This window comes from Lynx canadensis, chromosome B1 (genome assembly GCF_007474595.2).
Source record: "Lynx canadensis isolate LIC74 chromosome B1, mLynCan4.pri.v2, whole genome shotgun sequence".
NCBI classification, from domain to species: Eukaryota; Metazoa; Chordata; class Mammalia; order Carnivora; family Felidae; genus Lynx; species Lynx canadensis.
In genome coordinates, this window is record NC_044306.2 from 136,420,357 (window position 1) to 136,444,606 (window position 24,250).

Genomic DNA, 24,250 nt, shown 5'->3' on the forward strand with positions numbered 1-24,250 from the left:
ACTCAGGATTGTCGGGATCAACAGACCTTTTGCACTCTTGACTCACAAAGAGCACAATCCTAATCTCCTTACATGTATACCTCAATTCTCTTTTTTTTTTCTGCCAAGTTTATTGTCTCTGTCTCCTTCCTTATCTAACTTGCTCATCGCTCCTAGAACCTAGTACACATGTCCCTGGCACATGGTGAGTACTCTGTGGATTGTGGGAGAAGTGGATTGGATGGATAGGTGTTGGATGTGAGTTAAATGGTTGTCTCCTTTTACTGAACTCAAGTGCAAATCAGATTGCAGTTTTAGCTGATTCTTTTTAACATGCTTAAACTCAGGTTTAATGTGCTTAACTCAGGGGAAACCGTGACAGAGTGCATCTCGGTAAAATCCTGTTTGCCCACTAAATCCATATTTTCAAAACATTTTGTTTCAGTTATATCAAAAAAGAAATTATCAGGGTTGTTGGATTTTTTTTTTTAACTCTCTTAATGAATGTTTATGGTTTTCTTTATAGATTCAACACATGTACCGCTGTGCTCGGGTCCAGGGCCTAGATACAAGTGAGGGGCTACTTCTTTTTGGTAAAGAGCATTTTTATGTGATTGATGGATTTACAATGACAGCAACCAGGGAAATAAGAGATATTGAAACCTTACCTCCAAAGTAAGTAAATGAATGAAGAGACACAGTACAGCTATCTTGAGAAAACAATATGTATTTACATAGTGTTGTTTTAATCCAAAACTTGTGTTCTGAGTAACATTATCTTTCGGTTTGTGTGCATTTGTCATTAAATATTCACAAAGGGGAATAGTTATTTGAAGGTAAGAAAACACTTGTCTTATTTATCAAAACGAAAATTAAATAAAATGAATTCTTCTGCATTCATAGCAGTAGACCCCAAATTCCTTGTATTATTCTGTGTATAAACTTTAGAATTTGCAAATTGTCCTTTTTTAATTTTAGTGCAGACACAGTTGTAGAGGAAATGCAGGTGGCTTCATAGTACTCTAACAAATGGAAGAGCGGCCATGTCCTCTGCGCCTTGAAGCAGTGTGACAAAAGCACAGGCAGGAATAAAGTGAGTTTTGTCTGTCTTCCTTTTCTTCTGCCAGTCCTGTGATGGGATGACAGTGGGTAACAGAAACCCAGAAGACAGACAAAGCCAGAAGGAGCACAAAAATCTTAAAGCTTAGTCAGCATGTTCTTCTCTCTTTAACATTTTGAATACCTAACACTGTCGAATGTAGACACAGCCTCTGCGATCCATTCCTAGGAGATGTTTCAGATAATTACTGTCAGCAACAATCAGGGCCACATTCATGGGCCCCTGGCTGCATATGAAAATACTAAAAATTATATTTTGTGGCTGTTGCTTTAAAAATGAATATATTAATATTATACATTAAACCATTTTCTTCTACCAAAAAGTGTAATTTTTTTCTTTCGATTAAAAAAAATTAAAACTTTTTCTTGGGCCTCTAAAACTATGGGGGACTACACACTGTACCAGCTATGCCTGTTAGATAAGTTGTAACATGGGATTTTTAAAATTATATCATCAAAGAGGGTTCTTTGTACACTGAGCAGTGGATACATTATTCTCTTAAACATGCTTTTTTGTTAAATATGTTTAAATATAACTTAAACATATATCAGTATTCTGATATATTGTTGCCTGCTCCTATTCACATGTTAAAAATAACATACCCTTTGTTGAACAGTGAATTTATCTCTTGCTGTGTTTTGTTTATCTTTGTTTCTCTTGCCTGCCTATAGTATGCATGAGCCAATTATCCCCAGAGGAGCCAGGCAAGGTCCCAGTCAACTCAAAAGAACATGCAGCATTTTTGCATATGAAGATATCAAGGAAGTACATAAAAGGCGGTATCTCCTGCAGGTGGGTTGTTTTAGTAGTACTGAACATTTTGTCATGTTCCTTTATTCAGAGGATGTTTTATTTTATTTAAAAAGAATGTTTTTTTTTATGTGTATTTATTTGGGGAGAGAGAGAGAGAGCACAAGCAGGGAGGGGCAGAGAGACAGGGAGACACAGAATCTGAAGCAGGCTTCAGGCTCTGAGCTGTCAGCACAGAGCCTGATGTGGGGCTCAGACTCACAGCTGTGAGATCACGACCCAAGCCGAAGTCAGATGCTTAACTGACTGAGCCACCCAGGCACTGCTATTCAGAGGATACTTTAAAACCCATACTTGCCATGAAAACCCTTTATAGGATCCACACTATCCCTTACAGTATTTCCTTAGATGATTTTATGATAGGCAAACTCATGTCACATGGGTGCACAACTCTGTATATTACATGTTTTTTTTAACAAAACCTGAGTGATATCTTTGTTCTCACAGCTTTCCCTGTAGCATCCAAATCAACATATAACTATGTAAATATGTAAACATATAAATATATGTTTATATAAATATATGTTTTAATATAAAAATTGCATTTTCACTGTAATTTTCCTAAATTATAGTTTTAAAATTACTTTATTTTACCATTATTCTGTTAAAGATTTCAGAAACAAATTGAACTGAACAAATTGGCTCTGTTTATTTTGTAATTTAATCTGCTGGGAATTCATGACTTTAAAAGTGTCCTTCAGTCAAAAAGTTAACTTCTTTAACAATATAGATATTCATAGTGGGAAAGTTAATATCTAACCTTTTTTGTGATGTTTCTTAATGTTTTCTCTTTGATCATTTCAGCCTATTGCTGTGGAAGTTTTCTCTGGAGATGGACGGAATTACCTCCTTGCTTTTCAGAAAGGAATTAGAAATAAAGTCTATCAAAGGTATTGTTTATTAGAAATACTTTATAATGCTATCATGGGAAGGAATGGAAAGGAAGCTGGTACCAGATAAGCTAGTTTTAGAAGTCTAGGATTTAGATCAGTAAATTAGCTTCTTTGAAAAAATGTTTCATTTTTGCCAAGCTCTGGAAACATGGTTCTTCTAATTAGCTTTTAAAATGATGCTACTCTGTTTTGAAATACTGTTCATCTTTCTGGTCACTATAGATATCATCAAAAGCTACTTTAACCATTGAGTCCTGTGTCTCTCATTGTAAAAGGATGATGAAACGGTAATTTAAAAAAATCGTACTTCAGGTTCAAAATAGGCTTCTTTCCTATTTACCACAAAAGAAGATCATGCCATGCCTTGCTACTGAGTGCAGAGACTTAGCTGCCTTAGAAATTACATTCATATGACCCCTTCTCTGGCCTTGCAAGGGAGACTGATATTTTCATCCTCAAAAAATTAGCATAGCCAAATAAAAGTTAATCTAACCTAATCATATTTTACTTTTGGTAAGCTAAAATTTACCTTTTCAAAAGCATTATGTATATACATGGTGCTGGAAAATATTTCTGTTGGATATATGAAGAGAAAGGCTTTTATGAACTGATCTCAGATATAAGAGACCTTCTCTAAACTGTTTGAAGGGTGGTGTAGATCCTAGCAAGCCCTCTAATAAGGGAAGTTTTATATTTCACATTACTTCTGTGAGGAATGTCTGATGCCAAGCAACATTGCCTATCATTGCAGTATAGTAATATTACCTGTGGGCCCCTGGGAATGAGGGTGGTTCTTAAAGTGGGTGTAGATGGTGATTGGTAATCCACAATTCCTTTTACATATGGGAAGAGCTAATCAAATGGCTGAAATTTTAGTTATCTGTCTCATTCACTTCTGCAGGCGATGTTGTTTTCAACACTAAGAAATTATTTGCTCTTCATAGTTAGCAGCTGTTACAAGGAGATGAGTTTGTTTTTCTCTGAGAAATTTCTGTGTATATACCAAGTTTAGGGTCCACATCCATTCTAAGAATTTTCCCATAACCCTCTTCTGCCTTTAAAATATTTATGGTGCGGGCGCCTGGGTGGCTCAGTTGGTTAAGCGTCTGGCTCTTGATTTTGGCTCAGGTCATGATCTCATGGTTTGTGGGATTGAGCCCCCATCAGGGTCTGCGCTGACAGCACGGAGCCTGCTTGGGATTCTCTCTCTCCCCCTCTCCCTCTGCCCCTCCCTCCCTCAAAATAAACATAAATAAATAAATAAATAATAAATAAAATACTTCTATCGACATTGTAAGTAACTCTGAAAAACATGTGTGTCACATAAAGTTGCTCATCTGGTATGTATCTTCACTTGTTTAGTGTTGTCCCTGTTCTGTCATTTGTTTAGCTGTCATTGTTACTTGCTGCCATATGAATATTTAGCTGTTAATCACTTTTTAGGACTTCACTAAGTTGAGTCCCTTTCTGTGAATCAGTGTCAGAAGGCTTTTCTTCCAGTAATGTGACAGCGTGTTTAAAATCCAAAATGATAGATTTTGCTGCGGCCCTTTGTATTTGGCTTTGTAACAGAGTATTCCAGTTATTGTGTATTCCCTTTGAAAAGGTAGTGGAAGGGTAAATGCAGCAGTTAAGATTTAAATGAATCATCCTTTTTGAGTCTCCTGTTAGATCCTGACTTTGACATGCTGTTTTTTCTTTTCCAGGTTTTTGGCCGTAGTGCCGTCTCTAACTGACAGCTCAGAGTCTGTGTCTGGGCAACGACCAAACACAAGCGTGGAGCAGGGGTAGGTTGTTTGCTGCTTGTGTCAGTTTAATAGTGAAATCAGGACGGTGTGCATCTGCATAGTAGCAGTTGATATTTTTAATGAGTGTTTTCCCCTCCTGGGAAATACTGAAAACTAAATACTGAAGGAAAAAGAAACGGTGTGCATGCTCACTCGTGTCAGATCAGCACTCAATTTTGGTCGATTTCCGCAAGCCTTCTAAGCATGCGTATAGTCCTATGTGCATAATTGAGTTTTTTATTATAAACACAGATTTTTCTTCTGCTTTTTCCATTCTTTGTTGTAGGTAACCGTTTCCCACTGCTTTTAAAAAATTCTTCAGAAATATTACTTTTATTGACTACGTATTTATTGTATGTCTAAAGCATTCTCTTGTTTTTGGATATTTTATCTTTCTCTGGTTTCCTTATTCTAATAGTTCAAGTGTGATTGCTCATTATTTTTTTAGGGTAAAGTCCCCGTAGTTAAAAAAGAGGGAGGTATGAATTTTAAGGCTTTCGGTACACAAAACCAACTTGATTTCCATAAAAATTATACATATTTATATTCCACCTTTAGTGGATAAGGTTACTTTTCTCACAGATGCTTGCCAGCTTTTTATATTTATCTTTTCATTTTTACTAATTGTATAAAATGCTTTCTCAATTTTTCAACGTGCATTTCTTTTATTTCAGTAATCTTGAGTTTTATAATATGTTTGTTAGCCATTTAAAATCACCATTTGTGGGGCACCTGGGTGGCGCAGTCGGTTAAGCGTCCGACTTCAGGCAGGTCACGATCTCGTGGTCCGGGAGTTCGAGCCCCGCGTCGGGCTCTGGGCTGATGGCTCAGAGCCTGGAGCCTGTTTCCGATTCTGTGTCTCCCTCTCTCTCTGCCCCTCCCCCGTTCATGCTCTGTCTCTCTCTGTCCCAAAAATAAATAAACGTTGAAAAAAATAAATAAATAAAATAAAATAAAATAAAATAAAATAAAATAAAATAAAATAAAATAAAATAAAATAAAGTCACCATTTGTTAGGGGCGCCTGGGTGGCTCAGTCAGTTGAGCATCTGACTTCGGCTCAGGTCATGATCTCGCAGTTCGTGAGTTTGAGCCCTGCATCCTGGAGGCTGCTTCAGATTCTGTGTCTCCCTCTCTCTGCCCCTTCCCTGCTTATGCTCTGTCTCTGTGTCTCAAAAATGAATAAACATTAATTTTTTTTTTTAATTTTAAAATCACCATTTGCGAATTATCCATAACTTTGTCTATTTTTTTTTCCTGAATTCTTTTTTGTTGGCAGTATTGATAGAGATTTGATCGTTTTTAATTGGGATATAATTGACACACAATTATAGTAGTTTCACGTATACACCATAATGATATGATATTTGTGTAAAGTGAGAAATGATCACTACAAGAAGTCTACTTAACCTTTTCTCTGAGTTCTTATTATCAATCTGTATGGGGGTTTTCTATAATAATATATTACTCCTTTGCTTGCTATATTTGTTACAGCAAATTGCCCAGTTTTCCTCTTAATTTTTTTAACAATTTAAATTTAAACTTCCTTATGCTCATTTTAGCTGCTTTTAATCTTAGAAAGTCCTTGTGGATGATACAACCATTTTAAAAATCCAACTACCCAACTCCATTTAGTCACTCAGGAACTGGTAGCCCTTTATAATCCATTGGAAAAGAAGCAATGTTTTGGGGCTACAAATGAATGCAGCTTGAAAGAAAGTGACTTCAGACTTTACTGGGGATTCTATAATTCATAAATAAAATTTGATTCCAGTCTATGTGCATCTAACTATATTAAGTTTGTATGTTTCTCTTTTAAGTTGTTGCTTTTCTTTTTCTTTCCTGTTTAGCAAATACAAATGGTAAAAATGTGCTGCTGTTAAGCCCAGATCATGTTCTGTTCCTGATCATTGGTGTTGTTACTAAGATAAATAACAGGAAATAAAAGGCCTGGTTACAGCACATTGAGCCTTTTTTTCTATGTGTAATTAAATTGCCAATACTTTTACCTGCTTAGATAATCTTCAACTTATTTCATTGTTCTTGCTACTTTCTGTGCCAAGTTGGCAGTTCTTAAAGATATTTTAAAAGCCCAAAGGCGAGAAGCATAAATTCATTTCCAACTTTATTAACCTTTTCACTTGTTCCCTTTCTTATAAAGTGGAGGAGTCGACATAGCTCTTTTTCCAGGGAGAATTTCTGTACATTCAATTTGCATGATAGGAAGAACTTATCTAGAAGTGGAAAGTGTTAGCCGTACTGTTGAACTGGATATGTTTAAGAACTAAGGTTGACAAATCCATTAATTTCCTTTCAGTCAATAAAATAATACTTTTAAGTGCTTTCCTACCAGTTCAATGAGTAACTCACAATCTTCAAATCATTAATTATTAATATTGTAAAACTGTTAAACCTTGGAAAGGGTTTTACAGCATTCTAGGAAAGTCTGATATCCAAGAAAGTTCATAATTTTAAATGATCTGAATAGCAATGACTTTCCTGTCATAAAATACTCATCTTTCTGTTCACTCTTCAACATCTCTTTTAGGAAAAGTGCCATGCAACTAGTATGTACAGAATATTGTATACTATTTCAATTATTCCAATTTAATGTCCTTAAATGTGTTTACATAGGGATCATTGTAAAATGTAGACCGTTGGGCTAGATCATTGTTTTTCGAACTTTTGCCATAACCCTTAGTAAAAGAATATACTTTACATTGCATCCCAGGACTCACAAACTGAGTTACAAATACTAAAACAAAATTGTCTGCAAGCACTTTCCCTTACTGCATGTGATGTCTTTCAGTATTCTGTTTTCTTCAGTTTAATTCCATGTTACTTCATATTTCAAAATGTTGATTACAGGGACACCTGGGTGGCTCAGTCGGTTAAGCATCCGACTTTGGCTCAGGTCATAATCTCATGGTTTGTGAGTTTAAGCCCTGTATTGAGCTCTGTGCTGACAGCTCGGGGCCTGGAGCCTGCTTCAGATTCTGTGTCTCCCTCTCTCTCTGCTCCTCCCCTGCTCATGCCCGGTCTCTCTCTGTCTCTCAAAAATAAATAAATGTTAAAAAAAACAAAAACAAAAAAATGCAAAATGTTGATTACCATCCACTTAGCTGATTTCATGACCCATTAATAATAGGTCTTACATAGTTTGAAAAATTTCTGGACCAGTTAAATTTTTCAACTTTATTATTACTCAGATTTAAAATGATATGGCCTACAATTTAATTATTTCTTGCTTTTAGATCTGGGTTGCTTAGCACCTTGGTTGGAGAGAAGTCTGTGACTCAAAGATGGGAGGTAGGCTTAATGAAAATATAAGCTTCATTCATAATTTATAGTTAGATAGTATAAGTCATATACTTATTCATTCATTCATATTATTACATTCAGTAATCCATAAGATATGTACATGAAAAATATTTTGCTCTTCTTATTAGGAAAACAAATGTTATAAAATCTGTTAAGAAGGAAACTGTCTTCTCTCTTATTTTGCATATAAAATTTTTTTAAGTGAACGTAATGGAAATAATTGTCCTAAAATGAGTCTTTATTTATCTTTCCCAAGAGAGGTGAAATCAGCAACTTCCAGTATTTGATGCACTTGAACACTTTGGCTGGCAGATCCTATAATGATCTCATGCAGTATCCTGTCTTCCCCTGGATCCTTGCAGATTACGACTCAGAGGTAAATCTCAAATCGTTTTTGTGTAAGTGGAACACATTTTCAAAAGTAATTAAAAGATACTTCAGTTGCTTAAATGTTTTACTTGCTTTGTAATTTAAAGTTCTCAATAGGCACTTATTTCAAGAAGATGAGAAGAGTTTTAGCTTGGAGGTGTTTTTACAAAGTTTAGGTCATTGATGAACTTCTTAGATATTAATTCATAATATCTATTTGGTTTTCCTAAGTGCTAATTAATTTGTATCTGCTGGTTGGTATCCCTCTGTCCTCTATACTGCAGCCAGTTTCAGAAACAGTAATTTAATTGAGTCATCGCTCTGTTTAAAATTACTCAGTGAATGATCCTCACAGTTTAGAGAGATTTTAAAAACCTTATCAGTACAGCACCATTGAAAAAGTAGCTCCCACATGTATGTCCCTTGAGCACAGAGATGATCTTAAATATCTCTCAGTTCCCAACTGTTAGAACAGTGCCCTGTACTTAACATAAAATTTAATGTTTGCTGAATTAACCAAAAAAGTATTTTGATTTTGCATATCAATTTTGAGAGGACAAGTATACTAACTTAACTTATATTCATGGATGTGGATTCATTTCTCCTGCCCAAGCCTTTAAAGTACAAGTATGGCCCAATGGGTTGGTCATGATACCCTTTAAAAGGACATAAATTACCCCTGGTATATATTTTACATTTTTACTTTTAAAACCCTCAGGTAGTAAATTTTGGTTCCCTCTAAGTATATGAATTAGGTCAGTTAGAAATGAGCTTTCAAGGGGTTCCTGGGTGGCTCAGTCAGTTAAGCGTCCGACTTCAGCCCAGGTCATAATCTCACAGTTCGTGAGTTCGAGCCCCACATCAGGCTCGGTGCTGACAGCTCAGAGCCTGGAGTCTGCTTTGGATTCTATGTCTCCCTGTCTCTCTGGTCCTCTGCTACTCGCACTCTGTCTCTCAAAAATAAACAAACATTAAAAAAAAATTTCTTTTTTAAATGAGCTTTCAAAATAATCAGTGGTAGATGGAAAGATCCCATCTTATCTGGAAGTCACATGGTCTAGCGTGCAGAGAGAGGGACATTACACCAGGCCATGGTGTGAGTCCTGAGTACTCTAGTTTATTTCACTTCCTGATTACCTCTAAGAAGAAAATAGAAAGGAAGTTGGGGTGAAATGGGGGAGGAAAGGAAGAGAACAGAAAAGATATTTGGTGCTACAGTTATGAATGGTAATGAAAATAAAGATGAATCAGGGCCTTTGTGCTAAGTCTGCTGTCTCCTTGCCAAGACTGGGAAGGATTTTCCCTTATTTCTCCTCTCCAGACCTGGATCCTGAGTGTCTTCCTCTGTGAACACTTAATTTCCAAAGTAGTTATCTTCATACTGAACCAGTTGACAAACTGCCATGTGTCTGTCTGTAAATCATGGATAACCAGTAGGTGTATGGCATTATTTTGGAGCCCCATTCTGCCAGTGTGACCACAAACATGTATAAATCATCGTCTGCTATAGCCACCATGTCTACCTTGGTCACAACAAAAGGTGTATAGTAACTTGGAATTGGATTTCATTTTGTATTTTAGGAGGTAGACCTTACTAATCCCAAGACCTTTAGAAACCTGGCTAAGCCAATGGGTGCACAGACAGATGAACGATTAGCTCAATATAAGAAGCGATATAAAGACTGGGAAGATCCTAATGGTACGTAACTTTTCTTTTCATTGGACTTTTACCTCAGTTTCAAAAGTAAGTCATTATTTAACAGTCTGACATTCTTGTGTCTTTCCCCAAATTGCTTATATGTCATCATATCTATATATGTTATATATGCACACATATTAACAGTTGTCAGATTTTGCATGCCAACTGATGGCCATGCTTAGAAGGCATGTTTTCGGTAGCTTATTAGGTACTGGCCAAAAACTAAATATGTCTGCTTTGTGTAGCACAGCGATTTTCCATCAGATCATCTGCTTTTATCTCTAACCATATTTTAGCCAGGAATTATAGTTTCCTTTATTAAACTCTCTTTTAACTTATTGATGCACTTTTTAGAAACCTTTTGCTTTAAAAATAGTGGTAATAATAATTGGTTACCTCCTAAAACAGTATACTTATTATTTATTATGTTCAGTGTTTATCATGTGTCTCCCTCAAATGGGTGAAACAAACAAAGGAAAGAAAAACTAAGCCTAACAGTATTCCATGTGTGGACCTTCTATTCCCTGCTAAGGAGAGTAATAACAATTGCCCAATATTCATAGACAATTTGGAAATACATCATTGCAAAGCCAGAACCTCATAAAAAGTAATTGTAAGTCAAAATCCTGCTTTAGTGGAAGATAGTTTGCTAATAAGGTTTATCTGTTACAGTAAGCCTCAAAACATGAATTGCCAAATGTGCTAAGTTTGTGGGGAAAGGCATTGAATTCTACTTAATTTGGATGGATTACCGCCAGGTATGTAAGTGAGGAGTAGCGGTGCCATAAAGTTCCCACACTACAAATGCCGATACCAATTGTGTGTAGTGTCATAGCTCTCACGTGTGTGTTATGTTTTCAAGCCTATTAATACCAATTTTACTTTCCATATTTACTCTTCTTTTATTTTCAATCATGCTTTAATTTTTTTGAACAGGAGAAACTCCAGCTTACCACTATGGGACCCACTATTCATCTGCAATGATTGTGGCTTCATACCTAGTAAGAATGGAGCCTTTCACTCAGATATTCTTAAGGCTGCAGGTAAAACTCTAAATGTAGTATTTTTCTATTTCAGTCAAGCCTTCTTTCTATTTAAAATTGTGGCGCTTTTTTTTTTAATGTCATTATCTTGTCTTACAAGAAGCCCTATGACGTTTTAGTCACTGAAAATAGTCAAACATAATTCAAGTGGAATGTCGTTGTATCAAAATCATGAGTTAACTAGAATTTCTTTACAGTAAACAAGTACCAGTGTCCTTTAGTCAAAGAAGCAAATACCTACCATGTGCTTTCCAGCCAGGTATATGGAATTCAGCCTTGACTGGTTGAATTCAACAAAAATTTAAAAAAGAGTAGTACAGTCTAGCTCATTTGCTGTCGTCTTCATTATAATTGCTTTTCTCCACATTCTCTTTCCTTTATTCAGCAAATATGTATTGAATACCTACTGTGTACCAGGCACTGTTTTAAGTACATGGAAGATATCAGTGGGTAAAGACCAAAGCCCTACTTTGTAGAGCTTACATATTTTAGTTGAGGGAAACAGATAAGGATAATGAATAAATACATTTTAAAGTGTTTTAAAATATGATAAATGCTATCAGAAAAATACAGATCAGAGAAAGGGGGATGGAAAGCACAGGAGTAGGAGGTAGGGGTAGGCACAGTGCAGTTTTAAATAGACTGGGCAGGGTAGGTCCCCTTTGAAAGGCGGCATGTGAACAAAAACTTGAAGGCCGTGAGGGAGTTACTCATGCAGACATCTGGAGAAAGTGTGTTCTAGGCAGAAGGAATAGCCCATGCGAGGGCCCCACGTCAGTCATGTGCCTGAGATGTTTTAGGAGCAGCAAGGAAGCCAGCGTCTGAAGCAGAGTAAGTGGGGGAGAAAGTCATAGAGGATGACATCAGAGAGGTGGCAGGCCTTGGTGGAATCATATGGACTTTGGCATTTTCCTGCAGTGAGCTTCATCAGAAAGACAGATACACGGTGTTCGCTTAAAACTCAGCAATAAGGAGTTTGAGGAAAAGGATGGTGTATCTATGAGGCTGTGTTAGCGAAAGAAACCCTTTTCTATTTGAATTTGTTGTATCTATAACTTCTTTTGATCACCTTCTTAGTTTTTCACCTAATTCTTGGCAGTGTGAGAACTTGAATGTCATGTTAATTTATAAAATTAGTCACACATATATAGATGGCTATGCATGGCTACATTAGAATCTTTTCTTTTTTAGGAGAGCATCATCAAACCATGGAAGAATTCATATTTCCTTACACTCTTGCCCTCTCACCAAAAGCTAATTTCTTAATGATTTTTAAAGTCTTATTTGGATTTCACTTTGATTACAAAATATATACTTACTTTAAGCACTCTTCGTAAAGAATATCCCCAAAAGGATTGGATTAATTTTCTTTTCATGATGATTTAAAATTTTATATTTTTGATGCAGGATGATGGAGACGATGGGATGATGATGGGAAATTGAATTTGTCACCAAATGTATTTATGTGGGTTTTTCAAGCGCCTGAGCTTGACAGAAGCTGTAAGGTGGGGATGGTTCTCTAACAGAGAGTTGTCTTCTCATTCCGCCTGCAGGGAGGCCACTTTGACCTGGCTGACCGAATGTTCCACAGTGTACGTGAGGCCTGGTATTCAGCATCAAAGCACAACATGGCAGATGTGAAAGAACTTATCCCAGAGTTTTTTTACTTACCAGAATTCCTGTTCAATTCCAACAACTTTGATCTAGGTACGTACGGCTGTGGCACCATCTTAGGAACGTTAACCAATAGAAATGTCACTTTCCTGACTATTATCTGCAGTACACACTGACAAGAAAAGACTTCCTTGTGGTTTCAGCAGCTATTGTTTACTATAATCGAGTGTGTGGAGTAAATATAAAAAGAAAAATAGATTTATGTTCAAAATAGCTGTTTCAAATGTAGAGTTTTAGGAAAATTTACAAATTGACCATATTACATCTAATGGTCAGAATATTGTTATTTCAATAAAAAACAAAGATGAAGTAAAATTTTATTTGAAAATTATTGTGATTGAAGGGCGCCTGCGTGGCTCGGTCGGTGAAGTGTCCAACTCTTCGTTTTGGCTCAGGTCATGATCTCGCAGTTTATAGGATCGAGCCCTACGTTGGGCTTGGCACTGGCAGTGCTAAGCCTGCTTAGGATTCTCTCTCCCTCTTTCTCAAAATAAATAAACTTTAGAAAAAAAATTATTATGATTGAAATTATTGCTGAAATGGTATACTCAAATTTTCATGTATTATTTTTTCCCCAGTGTATTCTTTTAATCTTCTGTATCGCCTGAGGCATTCTCAGCTTGCATACTAATATGTTTTAAAGTTAGAAATTTAGAATATTTCTCTTCTATATCCTGTTAGGGTAGTATTTTCTAGAAACAGACAAATCAACATTTATAAAAAGGAGAGAAGTTTCATCAGCACTCTCTTCTCTTTATATATATAATCCAGCAATTTCAGGAAGTAGATTTGATTTTGGCTATAGTTTCTTGGAACACAGTTTGCTGATCTAGGTTTCTGAGTATTTCTTTTAAAACATATTCCATTGTTTCCACTTTAGAATAATCCTGCCAGATACTGTTCTGTTTTCATATATTTTTCATACCTCATATCCTATCGTATTTAAGAGTTCAACATGTAAATCATTATTACCTCATAAAGTTTCATTAACAGAAGATTCAGAGCAATGATCATATCTGATAACACCTGAGTAATTTTTCTTTTTAAAAATTGTTTTAAATAATTTGTATTTATTTGTCGATTGGCAGTTCTAACCTTGTGAAATTAGAGCTTCAGGTCTAATGGGAAAGATCATGAGACTCTCTCAATAGCCCCAGCATAAAACCTAAAAGTGGTTCTCGTTATCTGTGATTGGGACTGGAGCTCAACTTTGAGCAGCTAAAGACACCAAGTTCTGGACCTTAGAGTTGGAGTGAGTGATGGCTCCTTAAAGGAATAGAACAGATGGTGAACAGGGAAAAACAAGAAATGCATACACAGCATTTGGATACAGATGTACATTAGTGTTTTGCTGTGTTCACTTATAATTCACCTTTGAAGAATGCTACTCTCCTCCCTGGGGACACCACTTTCCAAGAAAAAAATATGGAGAGGTATACAAAGAAAGAGATAGCCCCAATCTTCCAGAAACACTGGATCAGTTTTATGTTGCAAAAATGTTTTAGCCCCTCCCACTTACAAATCCAACTTAAATGATCCACTTTTAAATAAGTAAATTAAAAAAGAGTCATTTGTCTTTGTCATGTTCACCTTCATAATAAATCATCTTTCCTCCATGAAATCACACACTTTAAAAAACACTATTTGCATATAAGAGCTAAAGCCTTACAACTCTTAGAAGAAAACACAGAACTAAGTCTTCATCATCTGGTATTTGCCGATGGATTCTTAGATAGGATATCAAAAGCACAAGCATCAGGGCACCTGGGTGGCTCAGTCAGTTAAGCGTCCGACTCTTGATTTTGGCTCAGGTCATGATCTTGCAGTCCGTGGGATCAAGCCCCATGTCAGGCTGTGCACTGGCAGCCTGCTTGGAACTCTCTCTCTCTCCCTTTCTCCGTGCCCCTCCCCTGCTCGCACGTGTGTGTGTACACATGCACATGCACTCTCTGTCTCTGTCAAATAAATAAACTTTAAAAAAGAAACAGCACAAACATCAACAAAAAAGATGAGTTGGACTTGATCAAAATGTAGAACTTCTGTATCCAAGGACATTATGGAGAAGGTGACAAGAAAACCTACAGAATGGGAGAAAATATTTGCAAATGATATATCTCATAATGGTCTAGTATCCAAAATATAAAGAACTCTTATAACTCAACAGCAAGAAGATAACCCACTTAAAAAAAATGGGCATAGGACCTGAGACATTTCTCCAAAGAAGGTCAATGGCCAATAAGCACATGAAAAGATGCCCACCATTATTAGTCATTAGGGAAATGCAAATCAAAATCACAGTGAGGTACCACTTCACATGTACTAGAATGGCTGTGATGAAAAAAACCAACACAGAAAGAATAGCAAGATCCAGCAAGGGTGTGGAGAAAGTAGAACCTTCATATATTGCTGGTGGGAATGTAAAATGGTTGAGTTGCTGTGGAAAACAGTATGGTGGTTTCTCAAAAGTTAAAAACAGGATCACATATGACCCAGAAATTCCACTCTGAGATATATGTCCAAAAGGACTGAAACAAGTACATATACACACCTATTCGTAGCAGCATTACACACAGTAGCCAAGTAGTAGAAACAGGCCACATGCCTATCAATGAATGAGCAAATTGTGGAATCTACATACACTGGAATGTTATTCAGCCATGAAAAAGTATGAATTACTGAGACACGCTATAACATGGATGAACCTCAAAAACATTATGCTAAGTGGAAGAAGCCAGACACAAAAGATCACATAATGTCTGTTTCCATTTATATGGAATATCCAGAACAGGTAAATCTATAATAGAACACAGATTGGTGGTCACCAGAGACAGGAGGGCAGGAGGGATGGGGGGCAACTGCTTAATGGGTGCCAGGTTTCCCTGTGGGGTGATGAGAATGTTTTAGGGCTCGATAGGGTTGGTGGCTGCACCACATTCTGAATGTACTAAATTCCTCTGAATTGTTCAAATGAAAATGGCTAAGTTTATGTTAAGTAAATTTCACTTAAATTAAAAACACTGTTTGGCCTCTACCCAAAAAAGAAAGTAAATGATGTAAAAAAAAAAAAAACAAAAAAAAAAAACACTTGGGTTTTTGCCCTGGTTCTGAGATATGTAGCGATTCCCCCCATCCCCCCCCATGTCTTCTTTTTATACCCTCGATACAGATGTACCTGGAGGAGAGCTACAGAGTACCAGAATCAGACCAAGAGTATACTAAAGAGTGTTCTCTTTAAATGTTAAGATTACAGATATTTCTGGTGAAATAAAATTGTATCACATTAAATATTAGGGGTTATAAGCATATTTTTTTGAAAAGTACATTATATGTCAAGTCTGGGAATTATTAGTTGCTTCTTATCAAAAAAATTGGGTCTGGTATTTCAAGAGGAGTAGACTGGAGGTGTCAATGAGGGGGAGAGATGGTAATAACTTGATTGTTTTAGTTTTTTTCTTAAGTCATCTGGCAATTTTTCCAACCAAGTAAAGACATTCCTTTAAACAGTAAACTGATTTTTGTAGTTCTCACTCCATACCACATTATAAATAAGCCATCAAATAACAGTGACAAAAACAAGATTGTTTTTACGGGAAATATTTTTATTGGCCCTCACTTGGAACTGCCTTTGTATTCTAGAATTTGAACAATTGTACTTCTGAAAATTTCTCATGTAACTGTTTATTTAACCAACTGCCGTTGAGTCAACATTACTGTTCATTGAGTCATTGATCATCTGATTTGTATCTAAGAAAACTACAAGCTAAAGTTAACCTTTTGTTCTTCCAAAAAATGAAAAGAAAAGACCTGTTTCCTGAGCTGCCAGTTCCACTTAATATGTTTTGTTGTGGATAGATTTTATAGCACACAGTTTCTTTAATATTTTTCAGATTGTCTATGATTTAAAGTAACAGTTTCCACGGAATAAATATCACCTGTATGCATTGTCACAACTTTTGTTTCTCCCAGGTTAGCCCTGTAGTTTTTCCAGAAGTTTTTTTTTTTTTTTTCCTGTTACTGATATACTAACACCAAAGAATTAGATTTCAGATCTTCGTTTTTAATGAGAATCCTTAGAGCAAAATATGTGTCAGTTCTGCAGAGCTCTCTCAAGAGTTTAAGAATCAGAAATAGGAGAAATGACATGCATTGCAAATATTTCTGGAAGACTGTGGTATTTTCATTTCCTCCTTAGCAAAGAGAGCCCTCCAACTCCCTAGTGACTGAGAAGTTAGGTATCCCTTCAGCAGCCTCCATATGAGTGGCAAAATTTTGTCAAAACATTAAGACAAGAAACTCAGTACTGGTTAACTGCTGATGACTCACCAGGCTTTAAGCATTCAGGAAAAGCCCAAACAAAAGAAGGTTTGAGAGAAATTGCTAATGATCTTCCAAATGTGCAGTCCTAAGGGGATTGAATTTGAGCAGTTTTTCTAACCTCAAAACAGCAGCCTCACAAAATGTTTCATTAAAAAGGAGTCCTGTGGTCAGTTACGCTTCAGAAATGTTGTGTCTAATGTCCCTCCTAGAGAAGGGCTGTGCCTCTGAGGAGTTTTGCAGGAAGAAACATGTTTAACTTTGCATATGTCAGCATTTTCTGAAGTCATTTGACAGGGCGGGCCCCTCAGTTTTGCTAACACTTAATAATCTCTCTGATGGAATTCTCTAAGGAGCAGACTGAGGGAAATATCAGAGTAGATGATCTCAGAGTGTTCTTTCTGGTGGTAAAATTCCATAGTTCAGGTAATGAATCTAAGCCAGTATTTCTTGGCTACTTTAATGTAAAAGTACTGTTTATCCCATCTTTCATTTTCTTTTTAATTTATCCAATTGCACAGGCTGTAAACAAAATGGCACCAAGCTTGGCGATGTTATCCTTCCACCGTGGGCAAAAGGGGACCCGCGGGAATTCATCAGAGTCCATCGTGAGGTAACGGGAGTACCCTTTGCAGTTGAATTTGGATTTCCCTGGGTCACTGACCACAATACAAAGAGAGGACCTTGAGCAAGACATCACCCATTTGTTCGAAATACAGATATTGTTCTTATAACTTTTTAGTTATTTTAGTTCCTGTTGACCACTGGCCAATTCTTTTGCTTTCTGAACAAGTAATAAAAGTCAGCCTGTGACTGAACCTATGTTTTGAAATTACAGGCTTTGGAATGTGATTACGTGAGTGCCCATCTGCATGAGTGGATTGACTTAATCTTTGGCTATAAACAGCAAGGCCCTGCTGCAGTAGAAGCTGTAAATGTCTTCCACCATCTTTTTTATGAGGGTCAAGTGGATATCTACAACATAAATGATCCACTAAAGGAGACAGCCACCATAGGGTTCATTAATAACTTTGGTCAGATCCCTAAACAGGTATGGATATTTTCATCATTGATGCTCTTAGTTTCATTTTTTAAGCTGTAATATTGCTATAGATGATGAATGACCGTATAATATAATGTGTAGGCTAAGTGAAGAGCCATGCCACCCAGTAGGTTCAGTAGGTTCCTAGATTATTGCTTCCTCCTCCCTTTTGCAGTCCAGATGAACAGAAATATTGTTCAAAGAGCATTTCCCCTCACAGACTAGTGTGGGGCAGGTGTTCCTGTGTCTACACAGCATCTGGCAGGAGGATGGGAAGAGCACAGTCAGGGAAGAAGATGGGGTCTTGGGGGCCCAGCATACAGAGGTGGGGTTTCATCCCAATGCCAGTACAAAGCCAGTGCTGACTTTGAGCAGGGAAATGGCATGGCCATATTCATACTTTAAAGATCATTCTGTCCATGTACGTTAATTAACCAGAATTAAAATAGAAACTTAAAGATCATTCTATCTACAGTCTCATACATACACTGTAGGGGAGCCACATTAGGGGCAGAATACCACCTGGGAAGCTCTTAATAGTTGAGGGAACAGATAGTAGTGGTCCGGATTGGATTATTGATACAGGCATGAGCAGTGCTCTGGTATGAGAGTGCATGCTGTGGGAGTGCCTGGAACCGGCCCTGCCCTAGCTGCTCTGACCACTACCTGGAACCTGAACAGAAAGACCCAAGCGCTTAGTCACTCGACACCCAAATGCTATATTGTTCCCTCACCCTCATGATGAGGAAACCCCTGTTGAGAGACTTTATACCATTTTTCCTCCCCATCCTCCAGAGCACACCAGGAGTAACCAGCACTGGGGGAGAGGCCTGCTCTGCTGAGCCATTCTCACCACTCGCCTTTCCCAAGCGCCCTAGGCTCCGCACTTTAGCGTAGCTAGCCTTCTTGGTTCCTGCCACGGGTGTCTCTGTTGGACTCCCTTCTTGTTTGGGTTTTTTTTTTTTTGTTTTTTTTTTTAATGTTTATTTATTTTTGAGAGAGAGACAGAGTGCAAGAGGGGGAGGGGCAGAGAGAGAGGGAGACACAGAATCCAAAGCAGGCTCCAGTCTCTGAGCTGTCAGCACAGAGGCCAATGCGCGGCTCGAACTCATGGACCAGACTGCGAGATCATGACCTGAGCTGAAGTTGGACACTCAACCGACTGAGCCACCCAGGCTCCCCTGGACTCCCTTCTTGTTAAGCAACCTGGAGGTTTCCAGGCTTGATGGTTGGGAACACTCCAGAACAATGGCAAGTCTTTGTACTTGGCCCAGCCCTGACCGACAGCAGGAGTACAGGAGTGCCCTCAGTGGTACAGAAAGGTGTCTGGCTTATAAAGAATTGGTTACTTTTTAAAATCATTGGAAAGTCATTGTTAACTGTAGATTGATTTACTTCTGAAAAGTTACCAAATCAGAGTGACCTAGAGTATGGTGGTAACCCAAGCTTTTAAAAAGCACATGGTCTCGCCCCTACTTACTAAGATGAAAGATGTGTGGCATCCCTCTGAGCCTCCTTAAAGTTCTTTCCTCAAATATAGAGCGTGATCATAGAGTACCTAGTGTTTGTCATGAAGCCTCACTAAAATGAAAACGTAACACCTGGCATATAAAAAGGGCTCAATAGCCTAAATGTCCATCAGGTGATGAATGGATAAAGAAATTGTGGTTTATATACACAATGGAGTACTACGTGGCAATGAGAAAGAATGAAATATGGCCCTTTGTAGCAACGTGGATGGAACTGGAGAGTGTGATGCTAAGTGAAATAAGCCATACAGAGAAAGACAGATACCATATGTTTTCACTCTTATGTGGATCCTGAGAAACTTAACAGAAACCCATGGGGGAGGGGAAGGAAAAAAAAAAGAGGTTAGAGTGGGAGAGAGCCAAAGCATAAGAGACTCTTAAAAACTGAGAACAAACTGAGGGTTGATGGGGGGTGGGAGGGAGGGGAAGGTGGGTGATGGGTATTGAGGAGGGCACCTTTTGGGATGAGCACTAGGTGTTGTATGGAAACCAATTTGACAATAAATTTCATATTAAAAAAACCTGAGAACAAACTGAGGGTTGATCGGGGGTGGGAAGGAGGGGAGGGTGGGTGATGGGTATTGAGGAGGGCACCTTTTGGAATGAGCACTGGGTGTTGTATGGAAACCAATTTGACAATAAATTTCATATATTGAAAAAAAAATTAAAAATAAATAAAAGTTGTTACCTCAGGAAAAAATAAATAAAATAAAAAATTAAAATAAAAATAAAAAGGGCTCAATAAATGGGGGTGCCTGGGTGGCTCGGTTGAACGTCCGACTTCAGCTCAGGTCATGATCTTACAGTCCATGAGTTCGAGCCCCGCATTGGGCTCTGTGCCAACAGCTCAGAGCCTGAAGCCTGCTTAGATTCCATGTCTCCCTCTCTCTCTGACCCTCCCCCGTTCATGCTCTGTCTCGAAAATAAATAAACATTAAAAAAATTTTTTTTTTTTTTAAAAAGGGCTTAATAAATGTTAGCTTACATTGTAAGATGTGTTCTCTTCTCTCCTACCAGTTATTTAAAAAACCTCATCCACCAAAGCGAGTGAGGAGCCGACTAAACGGAGACAGTACGGGCACCTCTGCCCCACCGGGATCTACAAGTGACAAGATCTTTTTCCATCACCTGGACAACTTGAGGCCTTCTCTAACGCCTGTAAAAGGTGAGGTGACGTGAAGTCAACCTTTGATTCATGATTCCGGAGGAATCCTAGTTTATCAATAACAAATGTGCTTTTCAACGATAGTGTCATTTGTAATAAGTGCTACAGTTCTTGCGATAAATCACCAAATACTTGTTAGATTTTCTCCTTTTCCTTTTGTTTTGCTTTGGGTTTTTTGGCCTATCGGATTTTTCATCAAAAAGAATCAAATAGGCCACCCGGGTGGCTCAGTCGGTTGAGCGTCCACCTCTTGTTTTCTGCTTGGGTCATGATCTCATGGTTCGTGAGATCAAACCCTGCTTTGGGCTCCGTGCTGAGCAAGGAGGCTGCTGAAGATACTCTCTTTCCCTCTGTCTCTAAAAATAAAATAAATAAATAAACAAAACTAAAAGTACCAAACAGGTTTCTCCACCCTGCTAAGATAGTGAAAACTCCTAATATACCAAATCTTGTAGCTCAACTTTATTATTATAGATGTAGAAAAACCTCTGTAATCTTCATTTATGCCTAATCTGCATTTATGCCTGTTTAGAAATAACAGTAAAAAGACTGCATTTTTAATATACCAACTACAAGTGTCTTTTAGCTAGCTAATGTTGGTAGGAGTTATCTAAAAGTACTTATTCAAGTAGATATTTTTCCCCTTAGAATGAAAAAATGTTTTTGCATCGTAATAGTTGTCACTTTACACAGATCCAAAAAATGGAGCATCAGATTCTGGTTAGTTGGTTAGGCTACCAGCTCTATGCCATTTTGGCTCATTACCCAGACTGCCCTGTGCCAGCTCCACTCACTGCCAGTGACAGTTCTAGAGCACTGGTGGGCTCAGCAGTGTTCCAGTGCAGAGCAGGGAGTCGGGCCTCTTGGGGGACCAGGAAGTCTAAGGCTGGATATCACCAGTCTAAGGCTGGAGGTGCTGAAGGCCAAGTTTGGTTGAAGGTCTTCGAATGGCATTCTGAAGAGCATCCCAGGTTACTCTGTGCAGAAGACAGGCTGACTGCTAGGAGCCAAACCCAAGAGTGTCAGGAGATAGGAGGGCTGAAAGGAGGCCCTGCAGCACCTGTCCCAGTTGACTGGCCACCCAGCAAAAAGACTCAAAAGCCAAGCTCCTCCTCTAAGGTCATTTTGTCCTAATGTCTGTGTCAGGATGCTTGATTTGTGGTATTTGAGATAACGATCCCCTATATATGGGATTACAAGGTTCATTTTCCTTGTCCCCATTCTAATCTGTTGATTTGTTTTTTATAGAACTTAAAGAACCTGTGGGACAAATAGTGTGTACAGATAAAGGCATTCTTGCAGTAGAACAGAATAAGGTTCTTATCCCACCAACCTGGAACAAAACTTTCGCTTGGGGCTATGCAGACCTCAGCTGCAGGCTGGGAACCTATGAGTCAGACAAGGTTTGCATTGTTTCTTGCTCATTTAATCTTGCTCTTTTGTGGTTTGGATATCCTGCTTGAACTGGGTGGGAAGAGCCCAAGCCCAGGGCTAGTCAGCTGCTCTTCCAGAGCCCAGAGGAAGGGAGAGCTTTGCTGCATCAGATCAGGATAAAGGAGGTAGTGGACAAAGATATGTTTCCTACAGAGCAAGCCTCCTTTGAAAAATTGTGTACCAGGCTCTAGCAGTTTCCCTCCCACTCAAAGAATTCCTCCAGGAGGTCCTAGCCAGCCAGGTATTCAACATAGCTGACAACTAAAAGAGCCTCTTTTTGGTGGGTCATCATCTGGCCCACTTACCACTTCTGTACCCTTAAATGACTGATATGAAACCTGTCCCGTAGTATCAGTGCCCTGTGCTCGCTCTCTGCATTCAGGAGGGATCTAGTTTGCGCAAGTCTGTGTATTGCACTGTGACATGATTCCATTTAGTTAGCATTCTCATTAAACAGCACTCGTGATTTCCACTTACCTCCAACTGGATACAGCAAACACATCTTTCTATCAGGTTGTCCCCTGAATCGCACACAGCATCACATAATCAGAACATCATTTTACTGGACTGGACTAACTGGACACCCACTATAAGCAAAGGCCTTTTTGTTATGGTTTCTAACAGCAGCTGCAGTTAGGAGACTATAGGGGCAGTTCAGGGTGGAGCCTCAGTGGAAATGTTGCTAACGGGAATCCAGCCCAGAATGTACACGGGCATTTGCCTTTGAGGTACCCACGTAGGGGTTCTCCTTCACCCAGTGTGCTCCTTGTGATTCAGAAGTTTGTGGTTCTTGAGAGCATGTGTGTCTCACGTCTGTTTTATTTTACAGGTAGTGACTGTTTACGAGTGTCTGTCTGAGTGGGGCCAGATTCTCTGTGCAATCTGCCCCAACCCCAAGCTGGTCATCACAGGTGGAACGAGCACAGTGGTGTGTGTCTGGGAGATGGGCACCTCGAAAGAAAAGGCTAAGACCCTCACTCTCAAACAGGTAACAGATGGAAGACAGGCATGTTCCATCTCGGCTGCCTGCACCTTAGAGAAACTACCAAGCTTCCTTAATTCCAGGGTGCTTCAGATATAAAGGACAAAACCAAAAAAATATATGTTCTTTTGTTAGAAATGGTTTTTGAAAAAAAAAAAGGAAATGAAATCAGAAGATACTGTTTCTAAAAATGATCTAAGCTTGTCCTTTTTTAAAATCTGAAGCAAGCCGTCTTTAGGTAATAAATTTTTTAATACATTTAAGTATAATACATCGGAGCCTTGAACAACACAGCTTTGAAGTTCCCTGGCCCACATATATACAGACTGTTTTCGGTAAACCCAATAGAGTGCTGTAAATGTAATTTCTTTTCCTTATGATTTTCTTTTATTTTTAATGTTTATCTTGAGAAACATTTTTTAATGTTTGTTTATTTTGTGCATGCGCAAGCAGGGGAGGGGCAGAGAGAGAGGCAGAGAGAGAATCCCTAGCAGGCTCCATGCTCAGCATGGGGCTCCATCTCAAAACCATGAAACCATGACCTGAGCTGAAATCAAGAGTCAGATGCTCAACCAACTGAGCTACCCAGGCACCCCTTCTTATGACTTGCTTAATATTTTCTTCTCTTGCTTACCTTATTGTAAGAATGAAATACATATAACATACAAAATATCTGTTAATCAAATGTTTATGTTATCAGTGAAGCTTCCAGTCGAGAGTAGGCTGTTAGTAATTAAGTTTTTGGGGAGTCAGAAGGTATACACAGATTTTTGACTGTGTCAGAAGTCAGCACCCCTAATCCCCATGTTGTTCAGAGTCAACGGTATTGTATGTAAATTGGATTTTTCCAAACCAAATTAAATTTGCTATTATTGATTCATATTAATTTTCTTTCTGGGTGATTTCCATTCAGCTGAACTAGTAACTCTTAGATTCTTTTATTTTTCTCTTGCCTCACTTATCATTTGATTACTTGTTATGTACTGGCTCTCATAAAATTTTTCTTAAAGCAAGAAACCTTTTATAATTAAGCCATCATCTTTTAATAATTGTTTTGTTGGTGAGTTTGCCATAAAGCTTTTTTTAATGC

The 24,250-nt window shown here is 38.1% G+C and overlaps 1 protein-coding gene across 8 annotated transcripts in view; it reads left to right on the forward strand.

Moving 5' to 3' along the window:
* WDFY3 (WD repeat and FYVE domain containing 3) overlaps window positions 1–24,250 on the forward strand; it is a 244,267-nt gene that overhangs the window by 202,842 nt on the left and 17,175 nt on the right. For 7 of the 8 annotated variants that reach the window (XM_030313515.2, XM_030313516.2, XM_030313518.2 and 4 more), the window contains 14 exons: window positions 506–654; window positions 1,771–1,891; window positions 2,714–2,799; window positions 4,509–4,589; window positions 7,843–7,897; window positions 8,166–8,285; window positions 9,860–9,977; window positions 10,914–11,020; window positions 12,574–12,727; window positions 17,530–17,621; window positions 17,847–18,059; window positions 20,597–20,744; window positions 21,993–22,147; window positions 23,008–23,166. In XM_030313515.2, the coding sequence (XP_030169375.1) occupies window positions 506–654; window positions 1,771–1,891; window positions 2,714–2,799; window positions 4,509–4,589; window positions 7,843–7,897; window positions 8,166–8,285; window positions 9,860–9,977; window positions 10,914–11,020; window positions 12,574–12,727; window positions 17,530–17,621; window positions 17,847–18,059; window positions 20,597–20,744; window positions 21,993–22,147; window positions 23,008–23,166 (1,758 nt within the window). Of the gene's footprint in view, window positions 1–505; window positions 655–1,770; window positions 1,892–2,713; window positions 2,800–4,508; window positions 4,590–7,842; window positions 7,898–8,165; window positions 8,286–9,859; window positions 9,978–10,913; window positions 11,021–12,573; window positions 12,728–17,529; window positions 17,622–17,846; window positions 18,060–20,596; window positions 20,745–21,992; window positions 22,148–23,007; window positions 23,167–24,250 lie in introns of those variants that run through there. The other variant, XM_030313522.1, reaches the window with a different exon arrangement.